The 18,455-nt window shown below is 41.9% G+C and overlaps 2 protein-coding genes across 4 annotated transcripts; one reads left to right on the plus strand and one right to left on the minus strand.

The window, feature by feature from the left end:
- The first annotated feature begins 4,248 nt into the window (after positions 1-4,248).
- On the plus strand, positions 4,249-8,578 carry LOC311494786 (putative G-protein coupled receptor 173). Its single transcript, XM_084554007.1, has one exon. The coding sequence runs from the start codon at positions 5,707-5,709 to the stop codon at positions 6,907-6,909; it is 1,203 nt and encodes a 400-aa protein (XP_084410133.1). The 5' UTR covers positions 4,249-5,706; the 3' UTR covers positions 6,910-8,578.
- Positions 8,579-11,830: 3,252 nt separating this feature from the next.
- On the minus strand, positions 11,831-18,331 carry wdr13 (WD repeat domain 13). Of its 3 annotated transcripts, XM_084553573.1 has the most exons (11): positions 18,279-18,301; positions 18,039-18,163; positions 17,659-17,746; positions 17,302-17,533; positions 16,818-16,927; positions 16,420-16,550; positions 16,024-16,331; positions 14,123-14,303; positions 13,829-13,970; positions 13,568-13,686; positions 11,831-12,672 (listed from the first exon to the last, which is right to left on the minus strand). In XM_084553573.1, exons 3-11 carry the CDS (start codon positions 17,697-17,699, stop codon positions 12,488-12,490), a joined length of 1,449 nt encoding a protein of 482 aa, XP_084409699.1. In that variant the 5' UTR covers positions 17,700-17,746; positions 18,039-18,163; positions 18,279-18,301; the 3' UTR covers positions 11,831-12,487. The 3 variants fall into 3 exon arrangements, with proteins under 3 accessions (XP_084409699.1, XP_084409698.1, XP_084409700.1); XM_084553572.1 differs by lacking the exon at positions 18,039-18,163 and having other exon boundaries at positions 18,279-18,331; XM_084553574.1 differs by lacking the exon at positions 18,279-18,301 and having other exon boundaries at positions 18,039-18,168.
- Between the last annotated feature and the right edge of the window lie 124 nt (positions 18,332-18,455).

Here is an 18,455-nt window from a genome sequence, read left to right on the forward strand (position 1 = left end):
TTATAGTAGTTTAACCATGCAAATGTGGGATGTAATTAAACTACTAAAATGTTTTTCTGCTTAATACTATACTATACAAACTTTATTAACTTTAAACACGTATTTGTTTCTGTCTGTCCTCGGCTGTCGACACCCTGTGGATTATATGCGGATTACCCATCAGGCCTTAAAACAAAATTATTACTCAGCGCACACTCGCATTTCCCAGACTTGAGCGGGGGAAAATGGTAGCGGTGATTAATTTGTGTGATGGTCACATAGCTTCAGTGTGGAATGTATTAAAAATTTAAGCAGACTTAAAAACTGACCCGCAAAGGATAATCAGTGTGAATTTTATAACAGACGCTGGCTTTGAAATAATTAAGAGTCTTTTTAAGCAACAATCTTCACCAGCGATTTCAAAAGGCCTCCGCGAGTGTTGTGACATTATTACCAAACAGCAGTTGAAAGGGGCATTTTCTTCTCTCTCTTGCCCAGTGTGGCATCACTCGGAGGGGCAGTTGTTGAGTGTGAACAGAATATTTCATCACAAGAAACGACTGAAACAGCAGGAGAACCAGCTTTTACATAAATAACGGCTTTGGCAGTAAAACCCTCAAAGTTGAGACAAATCTTGTTTTCTGTAATATTCCTATTTTAACACATCAGTGTTCTCAAATGATTACCGTGGTGTCCATCATCATTGTCATTGCACCCACATTTACCTTTATTACAGTCAGGTAGACATATGCATTTCCAAAAGCAACACAATTCTAATAATTCTATGAAAAACGTGAAAGGAAATCAAAGACACACATTTGTCTTTTTTAAATATTCAATATGTTGCTTAAACATTTATCTAGTCTAATCTAATCCAACTAACATCAAACAAGCAACTTTACATGTCATGAATATACATTGGTGTACACCAACCAGCCATAACATTAAAACCACTGACAGGAGAAGTAAATAACATTTTCCATCTTGTGGCAATACAATGTTCTAATGAGAAACTTTTGGACCTGGTATTCGTGTGGATGTTACTTAGACATGTAGCACCCACCTAGACCAGACCAGGCACCCCAAACAATACTTAATCCCTTTACATATTGGTCTCTAAATGTTCAATGAGCATTTGTGTGGATGTTACTTTGACATGTACCACCCACCTAGACCAGAACAGGCACCCCCACCCCATAGCAATGATGGAGCTGCCATCCCCAGCAGGATGCAACCTGACACAGACACACACACAAAAACGGTTTAGGAACAACTCAAAAAACATGAAAAACAGCACAAGGTGTTGACCTGGCCTCCAAATTCACTAGATCCCGAAATTATCAAGTATCTGTGAGATGCACTGGAACAAGCCTGATCCACAGAGGCCCCTCCTCTCAACCCATAGCACCCAAAGACCCCCACTAACAACATATTGTTCCCAGACACCACAGGACACCCTCAGAAGGCCCATGTCCATTCTCTGATGATTCACAACTGTTTTGGAGGCACAAGGGAGACCTACACAAGATTAGGAAGGTGGTCATAATGTTATGCCTGATCAATGTAATTCACTTGTTTTGGGGCAAAAAATGCATTGGTTTTGTGGTAGGTAAATATAACTGATTGTGGATTATTATTATACTTATGGATTTTGGTTAACCATCAATAATGTAAAAACCTTTTTGTGGGCATCCTATTGGCTCATAGGTATCTGTGAATCTAACCATATACAGTAATTGCAACGTCCCATCTTCAAATTCCCCTTATTCCTCATTTCCTGTCACATCCCTACTAACATGAAGCAATATGAAACAAAGGCCACATGTCTCCGGAAATTACACATAATTTTGATTAAGATCATTTGTATTTTACACTGTGTTTTAGACTGACCCAACCAAAAGATTTCTTTTGTTCAATTATTAAAAAATATATATTGTGTAGCCAATCTATGATACAATACATAATTGTTGGCCCCTAAGAAAAGTGCCCAAAAAGTTTTTAACTGTGTAGCCTACTTTGCCAGTCCTGCTCTACTGACAGGTTGAGGAGGCCATGCGACTCTACAACGCCTCCCTGTGAGGAACCAACAGGACTGTGGTCATTGCTGATACTACTGTATACTTTTTACACAGCATTTTATATATATAAAACTGGGACACTCATTAGGAGACTGACAGGTCTAAATAATCTTACTTCACACAATAAAACCTGGTCTGAAATGGTCTGAATTCTACATGGGAAATCTAACAATGTGTCAAACCAACAGTATAGCTATAATAATCACACAAGCACCAAAATACATAAACCAATGCACTTTAGACTTAAACAGATAGTAAATAGATTGTTGTTACTCTGAAAGGTCCTTAAAATCCACCCACAAAAAACAAAATGCACACACTCAGTGCCACATTTCAAACCTCATTTCCTCCAGTCGAGCCTTGAATAACTGACGAAAATATTTTTGATCTATTGTAACACATTTTGGCACACGTTTTATTTATCCTGAACACGATCTAACAATACCATTGTTTCATTCACACCATGGAATCGCATGAGTCGTTTGAACTCATGTGATTCCATTCAGGTTTAATTTGACAACACTGTATTATTTATTTGTTTGGTGTCCCACATTGCACAGATTCGCCCCCGTTTCACAGCGACTCATCGCTGGAATAATTCAAGTCACATTTTTATTAATTCATTTGAAAGTTTCACCACAGGAGAGAAATCGGGAGGGTCGCGAAAGTCTTCAGGAATAATCTAGAAATCTGTCTGCAGGTTTGTAGCTGTCCATTCAACAACTATTAGGCACTAGAATGACAGAATGACAGAAACATTTTTATGTTTAATTCTGTAGAGTTTAACAGCACCAGAAACTTCAGCCTCCAAAATGATCATACCATTTATGTAGGCCTACCAGCTTTTTTTAGTTATTTATTTTTTTACATCGTTTCAACATAAACTGAACATTATAACGGTCATGAAGTTAAGATTTAGTGCAGGGCTGTTATGTTAGAAGGAATTTATTTTCACCTGGACAAATGAGCGCATTAAAAAGGATAAAATACAACTAAACGTGTGATTGCTGAGTGTGGTGCACAAATAAAATGCATAGTACAAGTAACAGAGTTATAGTTAAAAGTGCTGGAATGGTGGCTTGGTGGCTCTTCCTCCTGTGGACCCAGAATCTTTTGCTGCGGCCCTGTCAGGCCTATGCGTGTCATTTTGGGTCCAGTCTGCCACAGAGAGCAGGAGACCAATTAAAGACAGTTTGTTGTCAGCCGGAGCTCTTCTCTGCGTCCATGCCGGAGACAACAGGCGCGTTTTACATGATGCCAGAGAGACGCTTAGAATAAAACATTTCTTTCAAGTGATATGGTCCTCAATGCTGCACGGGTGCACCTCTCTCCCTCTCTCTCTCTCTCTCTCTCTCTCTCTATTCCTCCCTCCCTCTCTCTCTCTCCGAATAAAACCGACGGTTTCCGCGAATGTGCGAGCTGCCTCCTCGCAAGCAGCCATAATTGGGATTATTCAGGAATAATTCGCCTAATCCTGCCGTGCTGTTTTTTTTTCTTTCTTTCTGTTTTTTTTCAACCTCATTCTAACATCGTGATTTCGACAGCGTGCGCGATGTGAAACCCCGGATCCATCGCTGGATTTCTAAAACAAAAAAGACAACAACAATGTATTTGGTCTGTCATGGAGGCTTTTATTGTGGACCATTAAGATGTAGTCCACCTTCGCCGGACAGCAAAACAAAGACTGCATATTAACATTTCAGGGTAAATACATCGCCTTTTTTTTTTTTTTTTTTTTTTTTTCTTTCCTGCTCTGACTGAAAAGATGAGAGAAGAGACGTATCGAGGCGGTTGTCTGTGCGGACTAATTGTCCTGGTGCCACTGGCCAATATACATGCCAAGACGATTCATTTAGGGGATGCGCGATCCTTTTTTTCCTCTCTAACGTTTGTGGGTGGGTTATTATAAGCATTGAAAATCTGACATCATTTGGATACATGAACAGATCGAGATGTGTTTTCCATCGTCCCTAGCCTGCTGGAAACCCTTCTTCGACGTGATGCAACACAAAATGTGTTTTCTCGGATCATATTCAGACCAAATGATCACATCCTTCTCTATGAAACTGTGAAGAAAAAAAAAAAAAAAAAAAACGGGGGGTGGCGGTGGATATATATAAATATATATATATATATATATTGAGCATATCTCTTAAATATGGCTTAAGATCAGCGCTCACCCTGGATTTGTTTGATCAGCTGTTGATTATTAGATAGCCTCCGCCGTCTTATGTTTATTATATGTTGCTCGATTCGATTTCCTTGCGATGGATTTATGCATAACAGGTGTTGTTCGAGCCCGAGCGAGAGCACAGCGCAGGCATGAGGCTTTATTATGTGTTTTTCTCTCGATTTGACAAACGGTGAATCAAAGCGACTGCTGGGAAAATTTTTTTATTTCATTTTTTTTTATTTTTTTTGGGTTACATATTTTTTTTTGTTTTCTTCCGTGAGAGAACAACAGATCCAAGGGAAAAGAAATGAGGGGCTGAAAGGTAGGTTCTCTTCTGTCTGTTTCCTTTCTCTCTCACACATACAAAAAAAAAAAGAAAAAAAGACAGACCACAGCAGAGGTGATTTTGACACCTGTTCATCTGTTTTTCACTCCACCCTGTGTTCCAGGCCTAGCTGACATGGCAGCCATTTAATCAGGTGAAATGATGTTTGTCAAGGTGGCAGAGGGCTGAGAAGGAACCCAACAGGCTCACAGTTACAGCAAATCATATCATGTCTCATGGCCTACATAGACAAGGCCCACCCAGACAAGCACGACTGTGCATTGTTGACATCTCACGTCCATAAATTAGCGTCGAGGCCTCGGATTTGGTTTATATTCGAATGTTCTGCTTCTGTTTTGACCCGGGGCTGATTTAAGGGTCCTCGCTTCTACGCCGAGGCCCGACTGTGACGACTACAATCATATTTTCCCACCTAATGTTAAAGTAAAATGCCACAATTCACACGCAGGCCTTCAGTATGAACCAAATGGCTGCCTGCTCTGCCATTACATTCTCATATTTGTGATGTGCTGTGAACGGTACACCCTCCGCTCTTTAACGGGCTGTCACGCACAATCACACAGCGGCAGAGGGAAAGCATAAAATGTTCTTTGCTCATTTACAACATCTCTGTTTGTTGGACATGCCCAGTGTTGGTTGTACTGTGTCTGCTCCATCCCCCTGTACACCCCCATGCATTCACTCAAACACCCACACTTGCACAAAGTATGTGAGCTGTTGTATCTTAGCAACGGGCAAGGTAATTACTGAGAGAGCCAAGGAGCTGGCATGCTGTAGAGCTGCTGATCTGATCCCAGCCTTAGAGAAACAGGAAGGCAGAGATTTCCACTGTGTTGTCCAACACAGCACTTCTATATGCCCATGCTGTCAAATGTAAGTTTTGTTTCCATTTAGTGGAGAGATGCAACAAGCGCGTCAGACATCTTGTTTTTCATTCTGCAAAATGTGTGTCTGTGTTCACAGGTGGCGAGGTTGTGGACAAAGAGGAAAGATGATTCTGTCGTGTGGAAAAGATCCGTACGGCGTCTCACTGTAAAGACGAGAGAGCCGTGGGAGACAGCGGCAGTAGGAGGATCGGTACTGTTTCTCAAGGGCCCAAAACCGGGCAGGCTCTTGTGGAAGGTGATAGAATGTCTAACCAGAGCTTTGCCATTGATGGCCCTGGCAGTTTGCTGGCTGTGCTGGCTTCACAGAGTGGACTGGCTAGAGGCGGCAGCAGCAGCAGTGACAGCAGCAGCAATAGCGGAGGAATCTCAGCCACAGATGTGTCTGCCTACTTTAAGCTGGTCTTCTTGGGGTTGATCATCTGTATCAGTCTTGTAGGAAACCTCTTGGTCTCCCTGCTGGTCCTGCGAGACAGGACACTTCACAAGGCTCCTTATTTCTTTCTCCTGGACCTGTGCCTGGCCGATGCAGTTCGCTCTGCTGCCTGCTTCCCCTTTGTGCTGGTTTCCGTCCACAACAGCTCGGCCTGGACTTACAGCGCCTTGAGTTGTAAAGTTGTGGCTTTTATGGCTGTGCTGTTTTGTTTTCATGCTGCCTTCATGCTATTTTGTGTGGCCGTCACTCGCTACCTTGCCATTGCCCACCACCGATTCTACGCCAAACGCATGACCATCTGGACCTGTGCCGCCATCATTTGCATGGTGTGGACCCTGGCAGTCGCCATGGCCTTCCCACCTGTCTTTGATGTCGGGACTTACAAGTTCATCCGCGATGAGGACCAGTGCATTTTTGAACACCGCTACCTGAAGACCAACGACACCCTGGGTTTCATGCTAATGCTGGCTGTGGTTGTCCTGGCCACTCACGGTTTCTACGCCAAGCTGCTGCTGTTTGAGTACAGGCACCGCAAGATGAAGCCCGTCCAGCTGGTGCCGGCTATCAGCCAGAACTGGACCTTCCACGGTCCTGGAGCCACAGGTCAAGCCGCAGCTAACTGGATTGCAGGGTTCGGTCGTGGTCCCATGCCACCCACTCTGTTGGGCATTAGGCAAAATTTACACAATCAGCACCGGCGGCTGCTCGGGATGGAGGAGGTGAGGTCAGAGAGGAGGCTGGGCAGGATGTTCTACACCATCACCCTGCTCTTCCTGGTCCTCTGGGCACCCTACATCGTTGCTTGCTTCTGGAGGGTGTTCGTCAAGTCCTGCACCATCCCTCATAGGTACCTCTCCATCACAGTGTGGATGAGCTTCGCCCAGGCTGGAGTCAACCCCATCTTCTGTCTCCTGCTTAACGAGGACCTGAGAAAAGTGCTGAGAGCTCACCTGCCCACTTACTGGAGGACTAAACAACACCTGCCCCAGGATGAGGCCTACTGCATTATGTGAGAAGAAATTAGCTTAATGAGGAGAATGTTTCAGGTTTTAAAGGGAAAACTGGAGAATAGAAGTGTTGTAATGCACCTTGCTAAAGGGTCAGTGTCTGTTTTTGTTGTTTTGCACAGCAAAATCCTTTTTTTTTGCTAACAAATGCAGACACGGTGCCGTCGTATGAAGAATGTTGATAATTGAATAAATGTGCCATTTGCGGCCGTTTCGGATGGGGCTATCGATAAAAAATGCCCACTTTAATGGTTTGTATTACTGATGATGTACTGTGCGGTTAATAAATAGGAACGATCACAACAATCACCACTCCAACTCAAGTGTGACAGATGCCATTTTAAAATAACGTTGCCTTATTTCAGAGGGACACACCCCAGAGCTTTCAGCTGAGTTTCTGTGTCATGTAAGGCACAAAACAGACACAGGAGAGGGTTGAAATCCTTGAAGAAATGTGCCGTTGCTGTGAATAGAACGTGTTGATCAGAGCGTTACTAACTCTGAAACACATCAAGGAACTCAAAAGGTCTGAACGGATTGATAGACCACCCTGGACGCCTTTTTATGTGACTGAAAAGAGACTGCAGAACATCAAGTGGACCCAGTAACCTTGGATACATTTAAATAGCTGTTGTGAACCCAGAAGCCCCTAACATGCTTGATTTTTTTGGACTTGATTTAGGGCGTGTCAGGTTTCTTTGTATCATAAAAAAAAAAAAAAAATTGCCTGTTTTCCTTTATTTGTAAACGATACATGTTAAGCAGATGACACTATTTTGAAATATGACTTGATTTCATATTGTATAGACTGTACAGGAATGTCTATTCCTGCTTGTGTGTTTTTATATAGCATTTGTGTGTATGTGTGTGAAAGGGGAAAGGTAGAAAGAGGGGAGGGAGGCAGAAAGAGACCGACAGAAGTGATGATGACAGAATAGGTTCCAGTAACACTGAGTCAATATGAAAGCAGCCTCATCTTGTGGTCTCGAAATCCTACAAAACTGAGCAACCGTCACACGGAAATTCTTCCGTTAAATGGATTGCTGCAACCAGTCTGATGTTTTAAATGCTAATGTGCAAGTAAATGTGAAATACAGATGGATAACGAAAAGGGAGACAGATTAATTAGAAAAACAACACTTGTGCTCTGCGAACAGGCCATGGGATTTAATGACCTGAGTGATGATGTATTTTTGAAAAATCATTAGCAAATCTATACATTTGTTTGCAAATGATGATCTTGGGAATGTTTTAAGTACTGTTACGCTCTCATAAGAATACAAAAAAAAAAGAAAAAAAGGAAATGAAATGGTATTTAATGTGAAGGAAACTTGAATGTTACCAGGCCCTCTTATATTTCCCCTCAGCATAAATGTCACCAATGGAGTGTCTGGATTACAGTATGTTTAAAATCAAAACCTCTTCGGGCAGGAAACTACCCCCACATGTGGTGTATGGAAACCGGCTTAGACTACACAGAGCTGTCTCTCCAAATTAAGATTCATGTAATGCAAACGTCTGACCTACAGTATGTTAGGCATAGATATATTTGTGCAGTCAATTTTTCTAAATGTGGACACTTGCACAGCATACTGTATTAGCATGCATTCCACTGCATATCATAGATTCAAGACCGGGGATTACAACTTGTACAGATGTTGACGCGGAAAGACGAAGTGAAACGTGAACAGAGGTCCATAATTTTTACGTCTGGCATTCCTTCGCGAGATGATATTCTGTAACTGTACAGTTTAACTGAGGTGGTTCTTTTGCCCACTCATCAATAAAGACTCTACTTTTGATGCATTCTGAGTTATGACCTGCCTTCGCCCCGACATACCCGGATCTCTGTGGAGATCACTTCAGAGCTAATAGACCACTTGACTGTACATGCAGCACAATTTACATCTTGTATGCATTATAGAAACAAATGTGTATCTGCTACTGGTCCAACATAAACTACTGTTAGACTGATGTATTATATTTCTTATGAATTTAACTTTTTATGCGTAAGTCGGAGACTATGATCTTTCCAATGTTTCACAGACTCACTCTGCAATATAGAGTAAAAGGAAATATATTGTAAGGTAATTGAAATGTTTCATAAAAAACAGACAAGGAGAAACAAAGAATTAGAGGAGCCGTGCATGAAAAAACTTGTAGAACAGCAGTAAGCGGTTAATTATCATTTATATGTACATATCTGAAATTTGCCATAAAATTTAATACAGCACACAATTGAAAAATTGAGTCTGTTAAAACAAACTCATGTAAATAAAAGTAGCTGCTTTTTTCTTCCGGGCTTTTCAAGTGGCAGCTGTTTCATCTTTTGTGCAAACCGAGGAATGGGTTTAAGGCGGTATCCGAGCCCTCAAAAGACCAGAAAAACACATTTTATTCTTTGAAACTGACAAACCGAGTGTTTATAGCGAGATATTTGGATGAAAGAAGATTAATTCTACAAGCACTGCGCACTTGGATGAAGAATAACCGAACCACGAATAATACTGCTGATCATAGAAAGCATTTTGAATGTAGCTGAGGGTTAAGTCAGGACAAGGAACATGAGAATCTCTATTGAAGGTAAAAGAAATCATACTGATTCCACGTGTACAGCAAACCTTATGCAACCATGCTGCATAATTATGCCTCTGACGTGATAACATAAAGTGGAAAGTGTGAGAAATAATAGAAATTTTCTGTTTTAATTAGGGGCCGATTCAAATTCAGTCATTGCAGGATTGTGTAATCTGCCGATAAACAATTGGCCTATATTTTGAATTTGAATGGGAGATAATTTCCTTTGTCTTTATTTGTTCAGATTGTTGCGCAGATGTTTCCATAGTGAACATCCTCGAAATAGTCCAGGTTTGACATGTTGTATCCATCCGTGCCTTTCTCTCTCCCCAGAACTGATACTGAAGATTCATCTTTCTCTTAGTTTTCCTTCCACTTCTCATCCCAACATGCCACCACAAAGGCTGTCCTAGCCATTTGAGAAAACTCTCTCTTGCCCGCTGTACGTTATGAGGATGCCGACTGCCGGAGAGGCCTTGCTGCAGTGTCCACACAGGTTCACACATTTTTTTTTTTCTTTGATCAGCACCTGTCCTGTCTGTTTCAAACAAAGCCCAGTCCTGACCTTTCCAGGCTGCAGCCATTCATTGTGCTCTCCCTCCCACACAGTCACACTTGCACACTACAAAACTCTCACAAACTTTGAGATGAAAGTAACAAGTCTGAAGGTGCTGCATTTTAAATTGGAAACTACAGGGTTTCTCGAACACTGTGCTATCCAGTGGCCTTTTTCTAACCTGTTCCAGCAGTTTTCAGTTGATTATTTATTTCACCTGCACTGACATGAAGATACCAGTGTGGAGATTGAAATGTGGGAATAATGTCTTTCATTGCCATGAGACATCAGACTGGCAGTGTGACGCTTATTTATCATTTTTAAGTACGTATTCTGCCCAACTCACGAATCAGGGCTCCTTAAATTGGTCACCAGTGAATTTTGTCACACAAACTAACACATATCTTCCTCTATTTATTTTTATTTCATGGCAAAGTATTTGACCATTATTTCCTCTTAAACATTTACAAATCAGTCAAAACATCTCTGTCCACAATAGTGTCCACACAAATGGCATCAGGGTTTCCAAATCAGGTTTATATTATTTTAAAGGACACTCTTTGCTGCGTGTCATCCCATCTCTATCAACCCAATTACTTCAAGTGTCTCGCTCCACTTATGTCTATCAAATAGAGGCACAATAGGCTAAAAATAATAAACAATACTTAACCCATCTACATAATGGTCTCTAAATGTTCAATGAGCATTTGTGTGGATTGTGTGACTTAGACATGTACCACCAGCCTGACACAGACACACACACAAAAACGGTTTAGGAAGAACTCAGAAAACATGAAGAATATCACACTCACCTGTGAGATGATCCACAGAAGCCCCTCCCCTCAATGCATAGGACCCAAAGGCCCCCACTAACAACATTCTGTTACCAGACACCACAGGACACCCTCAGAAGGCCCATGTCCATTTTCTGATGAGTCACAACTATTTTGGAGGCACAAGGGAGACCTACACAATATTAGGAAGGTGGTCATAATGTTATGCCTGATTGGTGTATAATTATACTGACAGCAGTGCTTTGAATTTACAGCTAATGCTGTAACATGCACACAGTGACACTAAATATGCTTATCTATGGGAGGAACTCATCGTATTCACCATGTTAATTTTATGTGTTAGCATGTTAGCAGTTAGCAGTTGAAAGTAAACAAGTGGAACAGATGTTCAGGGGAGTCTGATTAGATTTGGTTACAAAGCAAAGAGTTGGGGAAATTGAATTTTGATCAAATGATGGTGAAACACAAAAAGAAGAGGATTGCTAAAGTTATGATGTTTATCCTCCATTTAAAATAGATGCAAAAACAAACAAACATCAAAACAATATATCTTTTAAGATATTTCACTTAAGACCATCAATTTCTAGAACTGGATGGAAAGGCAAGGTCAGTATTCAGCCTTAGGGGAACATGTAGCCTATGTACAAGTCTCAATCAAAATGGTGGACGGACAGATAGACTGACATTGCAATTCACCGTACCCTGCTGAAAGGAACGTTTACTATCTAAACAATTATTAATAAATCTAAGACTGTAGACAACAAACATGGTCATAGGAACTCAAATATAATATATATATATATATTGTCTTGCAGTATTTTGTTGTAGGGGGATTCCTGGGTAGATCTCAAATAGCCACATGATGACTAATCCTCTCCTACACTGTTAGTTTGACCACCCTACTACTCCACGATCTTCTGACATCGGCACCTCTATTTTTAAAATCTATTGTTTCTCATATATTTTGCGAAGGAGGGAAACAAAGACGACAACTGACAGTTACAGTAGTTTATTGTGCATGTGTTAAATAAATTATATGAATCTCCAATCAGTATGAACAAACACACACACAGATAGGTACAAACACGTAAAAACACACTTGTTTATCTTCTGTGATGAGCCGATATGCCTACTGACTGTTTCTGATTTCAGTTTCATGCACATGTCTCCAATGCAAACAGGCAACTGAAAGCAAATAAGGCGGGTTTACTACACTTGATTACACTGCTTGAATAACAGTTACATAAATAGTGAACTAGATCTATGCCAGAGGGACTGTCAGTGTGATACAAAGTGTTGTTTCTTTTCTGGAAGATTATGCTGCATCCTCTTCACATGAATTCAGTCGCATCCACACACGTTGGAGGTAAGCCATGACACATGCATGGTAGTAGTGCTCTTTCTTTTCTTGACTGGAAAGCTATTTCTCAGCTGCAGCTGTAGGAGTACTGACACACAACCCACCTCCAACCACTTGAATTTCAAAGACATCCCTACCACCTACACAGCATGGGTTTCTATCTGATTGCACTTGAGTATCATTACATTGATGCAGCCTGTTACATTCCAGTGAAAATCTACAGACTTGGTATTGGACGGTTAAGGAGGCGCAGGCCTTTATTACGCAGTGGATGGAAGCTTTTTATTGGTGGACCAGTCACTTTTGCTCCCGCCTCCAGATGATGACCATGCCGGTGGAATCAGCAGATGCCAGCAAACTCTCGTCACAGTTGAAGCTGACATCCAAAACTGGTCCCCCGTGACCCTGCAGCTTGTTCACTATCGCCTTGGTGTTGCGTTCAACGTCGAAGAAGTAGACACAAGCGTCCTCGCTGCCAGTCACTGCGGCAGAGGAAGAACCACAAGAACAAAAAGTTAAACGGCGAAAAGATCTTACAAGGACTACTTGATGAATAAATGATGAATGGCTCGTTTCACAATTCATTTTGGACTAAAAACAAGTATCTCAGCAGCTCACGCTCCTTCTAATCACCCTCAAGGTACACAGTTATTATTGTGACAACATTCTCCAAAATTCAAATCAGTTCATGTCCTTTTTGAAATAATAAGGTGCCTTTCGTCCACACCGATGGGTCTATTAGTGTGATGGATGCAGGATTGGTTGGTTTGTAGACATGGGTCATGGCAGCAGCTACACATTGAGAATATGATCCTTAATTTCTCACACCATCTGAATTTTGCCACAGGCGATCTTTGGCAACCATCAGTGGGTTCACAGTGAGATCAAAGAGCACTGTTTTGGACCAGAAACCACAGATTTAACCACATTTCCCCTGTGTTGTGAAGGGATATCGCAGACAGACAGGCAGACAATTTGTACCATTTTTTTATGGAAAGATTCTCCAGGGAAATCTTATGAGTGAGACATTAAGTAAAAATCAAAAACCTAATACTTCAAACAATAAAATAAACAACTGATTATTAGGGCATATTAGAGGGTTAAACGTAAAGTAAGGAGAAGCTCTGAGGTGCAGCAGTGTTAATAGTATTACTTTAATGTTAGCAACTTCTTGTATCCTGTAAGGAACGTTTCTGCGTTGCTAAAAGACAGCTAATTTGGGATCTTTTATCCAAAGGCAGCAGTATGCTATTTTTGTGTGTTTTCTTTCCAGCTAGATAGCCTGCAGCAATCAATAAACTGTGCTCTAAATTTCTATTCAAATATCACAGCAGGAACACCGAGAGACCACAGCAGGAGCACTAGGAGACTTCTTACCCACACAGGCCCCCTGTCTGAAAGACATGAGGGGGCAGAAGATGCTGTGAACATGCTGGGATCCATGCTGAATGGGGAAGCTTCTCTTCAGCTGTAGTGTTCCTTCATTGTCTACCACCCTGTCAATGTGAAGGTGTCACAAATTTAATGTGAATTCACACGCACACGTCACAAGTAACAATGCTCTAGCGTTGAAGTCTATCTACACAGTGGAAACAAAACTGCTTATTAATAAACAGTGACTCGCCCTCACACACTGACCTGTACAGCAGCAGCTTATTGACACAGGCGTTGACCAGCAGGGAGGGGTCTCTGGCCTCTCGGCTAATCCAGGAACGAGCAGATATGCTGCAGATGGAGCTGCCTTCACTCACCACCAGACGCTTGGCTTTGGTTAGCTTCCCTGTGGGTGAGAGGGGTGGGGGTGGGGAGAAGCCGCAGATACCAACAGATCAACCGGACTCCCTCTCAAACAGAGATGCTAAAATGTATCTGAATTTTAATGTGATCAGTGGACACGTTTCTCTCTTTCAAACAGAAATGCTCTACGTGTACCTGTGGCCATGTCAAACAGGAAGGAGAAGATGCTCCCCCTGTCATCCCCAGCCCAAAGGATCCTCCCAGGAGCATCAAAGGAGAGAGACAGCACGCGGCCTGTCAGCTTACTGGAGCCCCCCTTCACCTTCTTCCCAGTGGAGATGTTAACCACCTGCAGGTGGTGCTTGCTGTTTCCCACCTGGAACACAGAACTAGGAGTGAGAACCTCCATTATTACCACAGTGCAGCACTGACGTACTGACTGAGAAAGACACTGGTTGTATCGTTTGTGTTTCTTCCTGTTGCAATTAAACTCGTGTTTGATTAGGGGTGTAAACTGACACTCTATCAGTCCTCAGAAAGTAAAGATAAATTAAAATTAGCCAAGACATTTTCCACTTGTGTTTTTTGATCTGTCTGTGAACTGTAAACATTCATGTCATGAATGAACAAAAAGTGTTACATTAATCTTACAATATTCAATAAACTTTAAAGAGGAAATAAAATCTACATATGTTACTGTTTCTTTGAGATTTCAAGTGTAATGAGAGGAAGCCAAAATGTTCATCTTTTTCCAAAATACTACGCTTTCTGAACACCATTTGGTGGAAAACTGAACTGTGCCTTTAATGTATGAAGAAAACAACAAAGATGTTGCAGTAACACAGCCAGCGATCTGTTAGCAGATACATGACAAGACCTGTATTGAGGTATTTTTCAGGTTTAACCAGTGCCTCGTCTCATTAGGAGTTCACACTTGTCTTAACATTGTTCTTTCCCTATCTGACAGAGACAGCCTTTGCAATGGTTTAAGATCTCTCTGTGAAAATGAATCTGCAAAAATAAATAAATGCATAAAGCTACAACATGCACCGTAGAATGTGATCAAAGATCAAACCTCTGAAATGTCCAAATTACACGATAAATACTTCGATTAGTCATAAATAGTGAATTAGAGATCACAGTAATTCATGAAGCGATGCAGATAATTAAATATATCTGCTTTTAGATTTATGACAGAAAGCAGTATTAATGAAAGTATCCCAGCTGACAATAAACTCATACATTTAGCACAGAAATTTAAATGGACGCATTTAATCGCAGTTTGCACTGCAAACAACACGGAACGTTTGTCAGTGCAAGATTTCCTGGTACACTGATTACACTGATGCACACGTCAGAGCTCGGCTAACCGCTACCAAAATAGAGGAAACGTATGAAAGTATGTTGCTAGGACTGATGGAAGGCAAATTTCATTTAAAAAAAAAAAAACCTACCTGATGGAAGCCTTGATAAAAGCGGGGTTTTGTGCAAATTGTGCAAAACAGAGTTTGCATGCCACCGAAGCACTTCAACCCTACGGTGCCATCTAAATGCAAAGCATGTTGCAGCGAGCACAGAAACCATTGGAGCTGTTAGCTCTAGCAGGTCAGAGTACGAACAAGTTGCGTCGGCAACACAATTTTTTATTTTTTTTTAACCATTTAAAGTCAGTACTGTTCTGAAATAGCACTTTAACTTTAGGTCTGTTCAGTTTTGGCTGGGATATTTTCTGTTTCTCTTTTCAACTGTTTTGAATTGAAATGCAATTAAATGCATTTTCCCAGACATTAAAAGAGCTTGAGTTTACAATATTCATGTCTGTGTCTATTATTTGATTCAGTCATCCACTAAAATCCATTTAAATTAAAAAATGTTGCTTTTTGGGGCAAATATTGTTATGCGATTAATCGAGATTAATTCATTATAAAGCGTCTAATTAATTAGATTAATTTCTTTAATCGAGTCCCACCCATACATTTTACTAGTTACACATTGAGTTCTTAGCCGTTATCTGTATAACTCCTATTGTTTTTATGGTACTACAGAATCAGTCCTATAGAATGCAAATTCACTGCATGTCTGAAATGTAGACTCACCACAGTAAGGTTATTATTCATGGGCTGGAAGGTGCAGCAGAGCAACTCGCTGGATTCTGGGTCTCTGACTTCTCGGATGCACCGACCATCCTCTGTGTTCCAAATACGCAGTGTCCCATCTAGTGATGTTGACACAATGATGTCATTGCTCAGGGACCAGGCGAAGTCTGTGACGGGACCTCCGTGACCTTTCAGGGTCACCTTCACACTGGGAGGGGGCGGGGACAACGTCATAATAGACAGGGTGCCGTCCAGTGAGCAGCAAGCAAGGAGGTGCTTATCATCATTAGCAAACTGCAACCGGGGGACTTAAAGAAGAAGAGGAAGGCAGAGTGAAATTAATCTTGATGTTTATTGTTTACTAATGAATAACCACAAACACAAACTATTTCTTACCAGCAGAGTCTACATGTTGGTCAAATATGTGGTGCATGCCAGCAAAAGCATAATTTTCACTCAAGGTTGTGTCCCCCGCCATAGCACGACTGGCCTCTGCCACTGAGGTGGGCACCAAGCTGCCCGGAGGCCTGTGGTCAGAAATGAAAACCACCACGTAAGCATAAAATCAATATCACCATCAATACGCGCCTTACATCTCTTGCCCACAGCTGACAACTCAATATAAGAGATCTAAGCATTACTCAGTGCAACCAAACCAGAATTACAGCCACTAAATCTGACAAGACGCAACAGCTCAAAGGAGAAATAAATCAAAAAGAACTCAAGAGCCCAAGGCAATGAGACAAGATGCTGGATGCAAACTGATGATCTCTGTTTGGCACACTTCTGGGTACCTCTCATCATAGACGGCTCTGTTCATCTGGGCCTGTAGCTGATAGGAGCCTCTGCTGACAGAGCGGCGATGACCACGAGCCCCTTGAGCACGAGGGTCCTCCTCAAAGTCCTGCCAGAGGGGAGAGTTAGTGGAACCACGTGGGGCAAACAAACTCATAGGAGTGTGAGTGTAGACATGTGATCACAATAATCATTAATGACCATCAGTAACTATTGAAAACTTACACACTGCCCATATACATATATGGGCAATGCCAGCCATTTCAACCAAGCTGCTCAGCTTAATATGCAACCAAAGTGTTGCTTGGCTATGCTGCTGATGAAATGTTTATCCTTCCAGATGGCTCTCATATGTTTTCTCCTATAGTTTCATTCCAACAAAAGATATTTTTACATCTCATATTCCCAATTAGTACAGACACCCCCGCCTATTATTTCTTCCTCTTCTACTTTCCCTGTCCTTTCTGTTTCTTTGGGTCTGACCTCCATGCGGTCCAGTGTGGTGCGGGAGCTGCGCACACTGCTGGCCCTGAAGCTGCTCTGCTCAGACAGGGGCCCGTAGCGCAGGGCCAGCAGCTGACTGCGTAGCCTCAGGTACTGCCTGCGCAGCCCTGGCTCAAAGCCACACTTGGCGTTCTCTCTGAGCAGCTGGCTGCGTCGGCGGATGTACTGAGTTCGGAACTGTGGGAACGTAGGCGTGCGGTAAGCATTGTACCTGGGGAGGGAAAGAAGTGACACAGCACACGCAGTAACTCAGAAATGATCCATAAGCAATTACACAGCTGAATAGCTTCTTCGTCGGTTTAGAGTATTAAAGCCTGCGGCCCAACTGAGTCTCACCTTGCGTCCACTGCCAAAACCTGCTGCCAAACTGCTGCCATTCCACAAGCACTCGGGGTTAACAGGAAGCCACTGCCAGGGCAGACTCCTGTCAAAATACATAATTCATGTTTTTTGTATTAACTTTAACTGTTAAACTTCACATTCAAGCACTGTCTGAGAATACAGGTCAGGTTACATGGATTTTACATTGACAGGAATGTCACATCACCCACAGCGTTGAATCAAGGGATGCAGAATCTAATGACACCATAGCGACAGGACCCTGTTATAGACTTGTGTTATGAGCTATGAGTTTGACACCAGAAAATAACCACTTAAGCGACCCGAAATAATCACCCGCGGCCAGAAAAGTAATGGCTTGGTCAATTTTAACCTACCTATATTCAGCAACACCCAGAGCAAACGAGCCTTCTTGACAGTCGTGAAGCTAACTAGCGTTAGCCATTAGCTGTTAGCCACAACATCATAAGCGATTTCCTCCCGTTAAAAATCTTTTTCATATCTATACTTAAATGCAAATGAATAGTATATCAGTTGGCAGTTTGTAAAGAGTATAAGGCGAGTGTTGTGATTATACGACAAAGAAACACGGAGAAATATGTTTGAAAGCGGCTCACCTTCCTTAGCTTTTCTCCATCGCTGCTTTTTCCTGTCAAGTCACATGACTCTGAGTGACCAGCCCACTTCCGGGTGTGGAGCCGCATGAATACGGATAATGATTCACAATGTTTACATGTAGGCTGATGTTATATCTCCAGAATGATTAGTTTGATTAGATTAAAATATACGACACA

The sequence above is a fragment of the Chelon labrosus genome (assembly GCF_963514085.1).
Source record: "Chelon labrosus genome assembly, chromosome: 10".
NCBI lineage: Eukaryota > Metazoa > Chordata > Actinopteri > Mugiliformes > Mugilidae > Chelon > Chelon labrosus.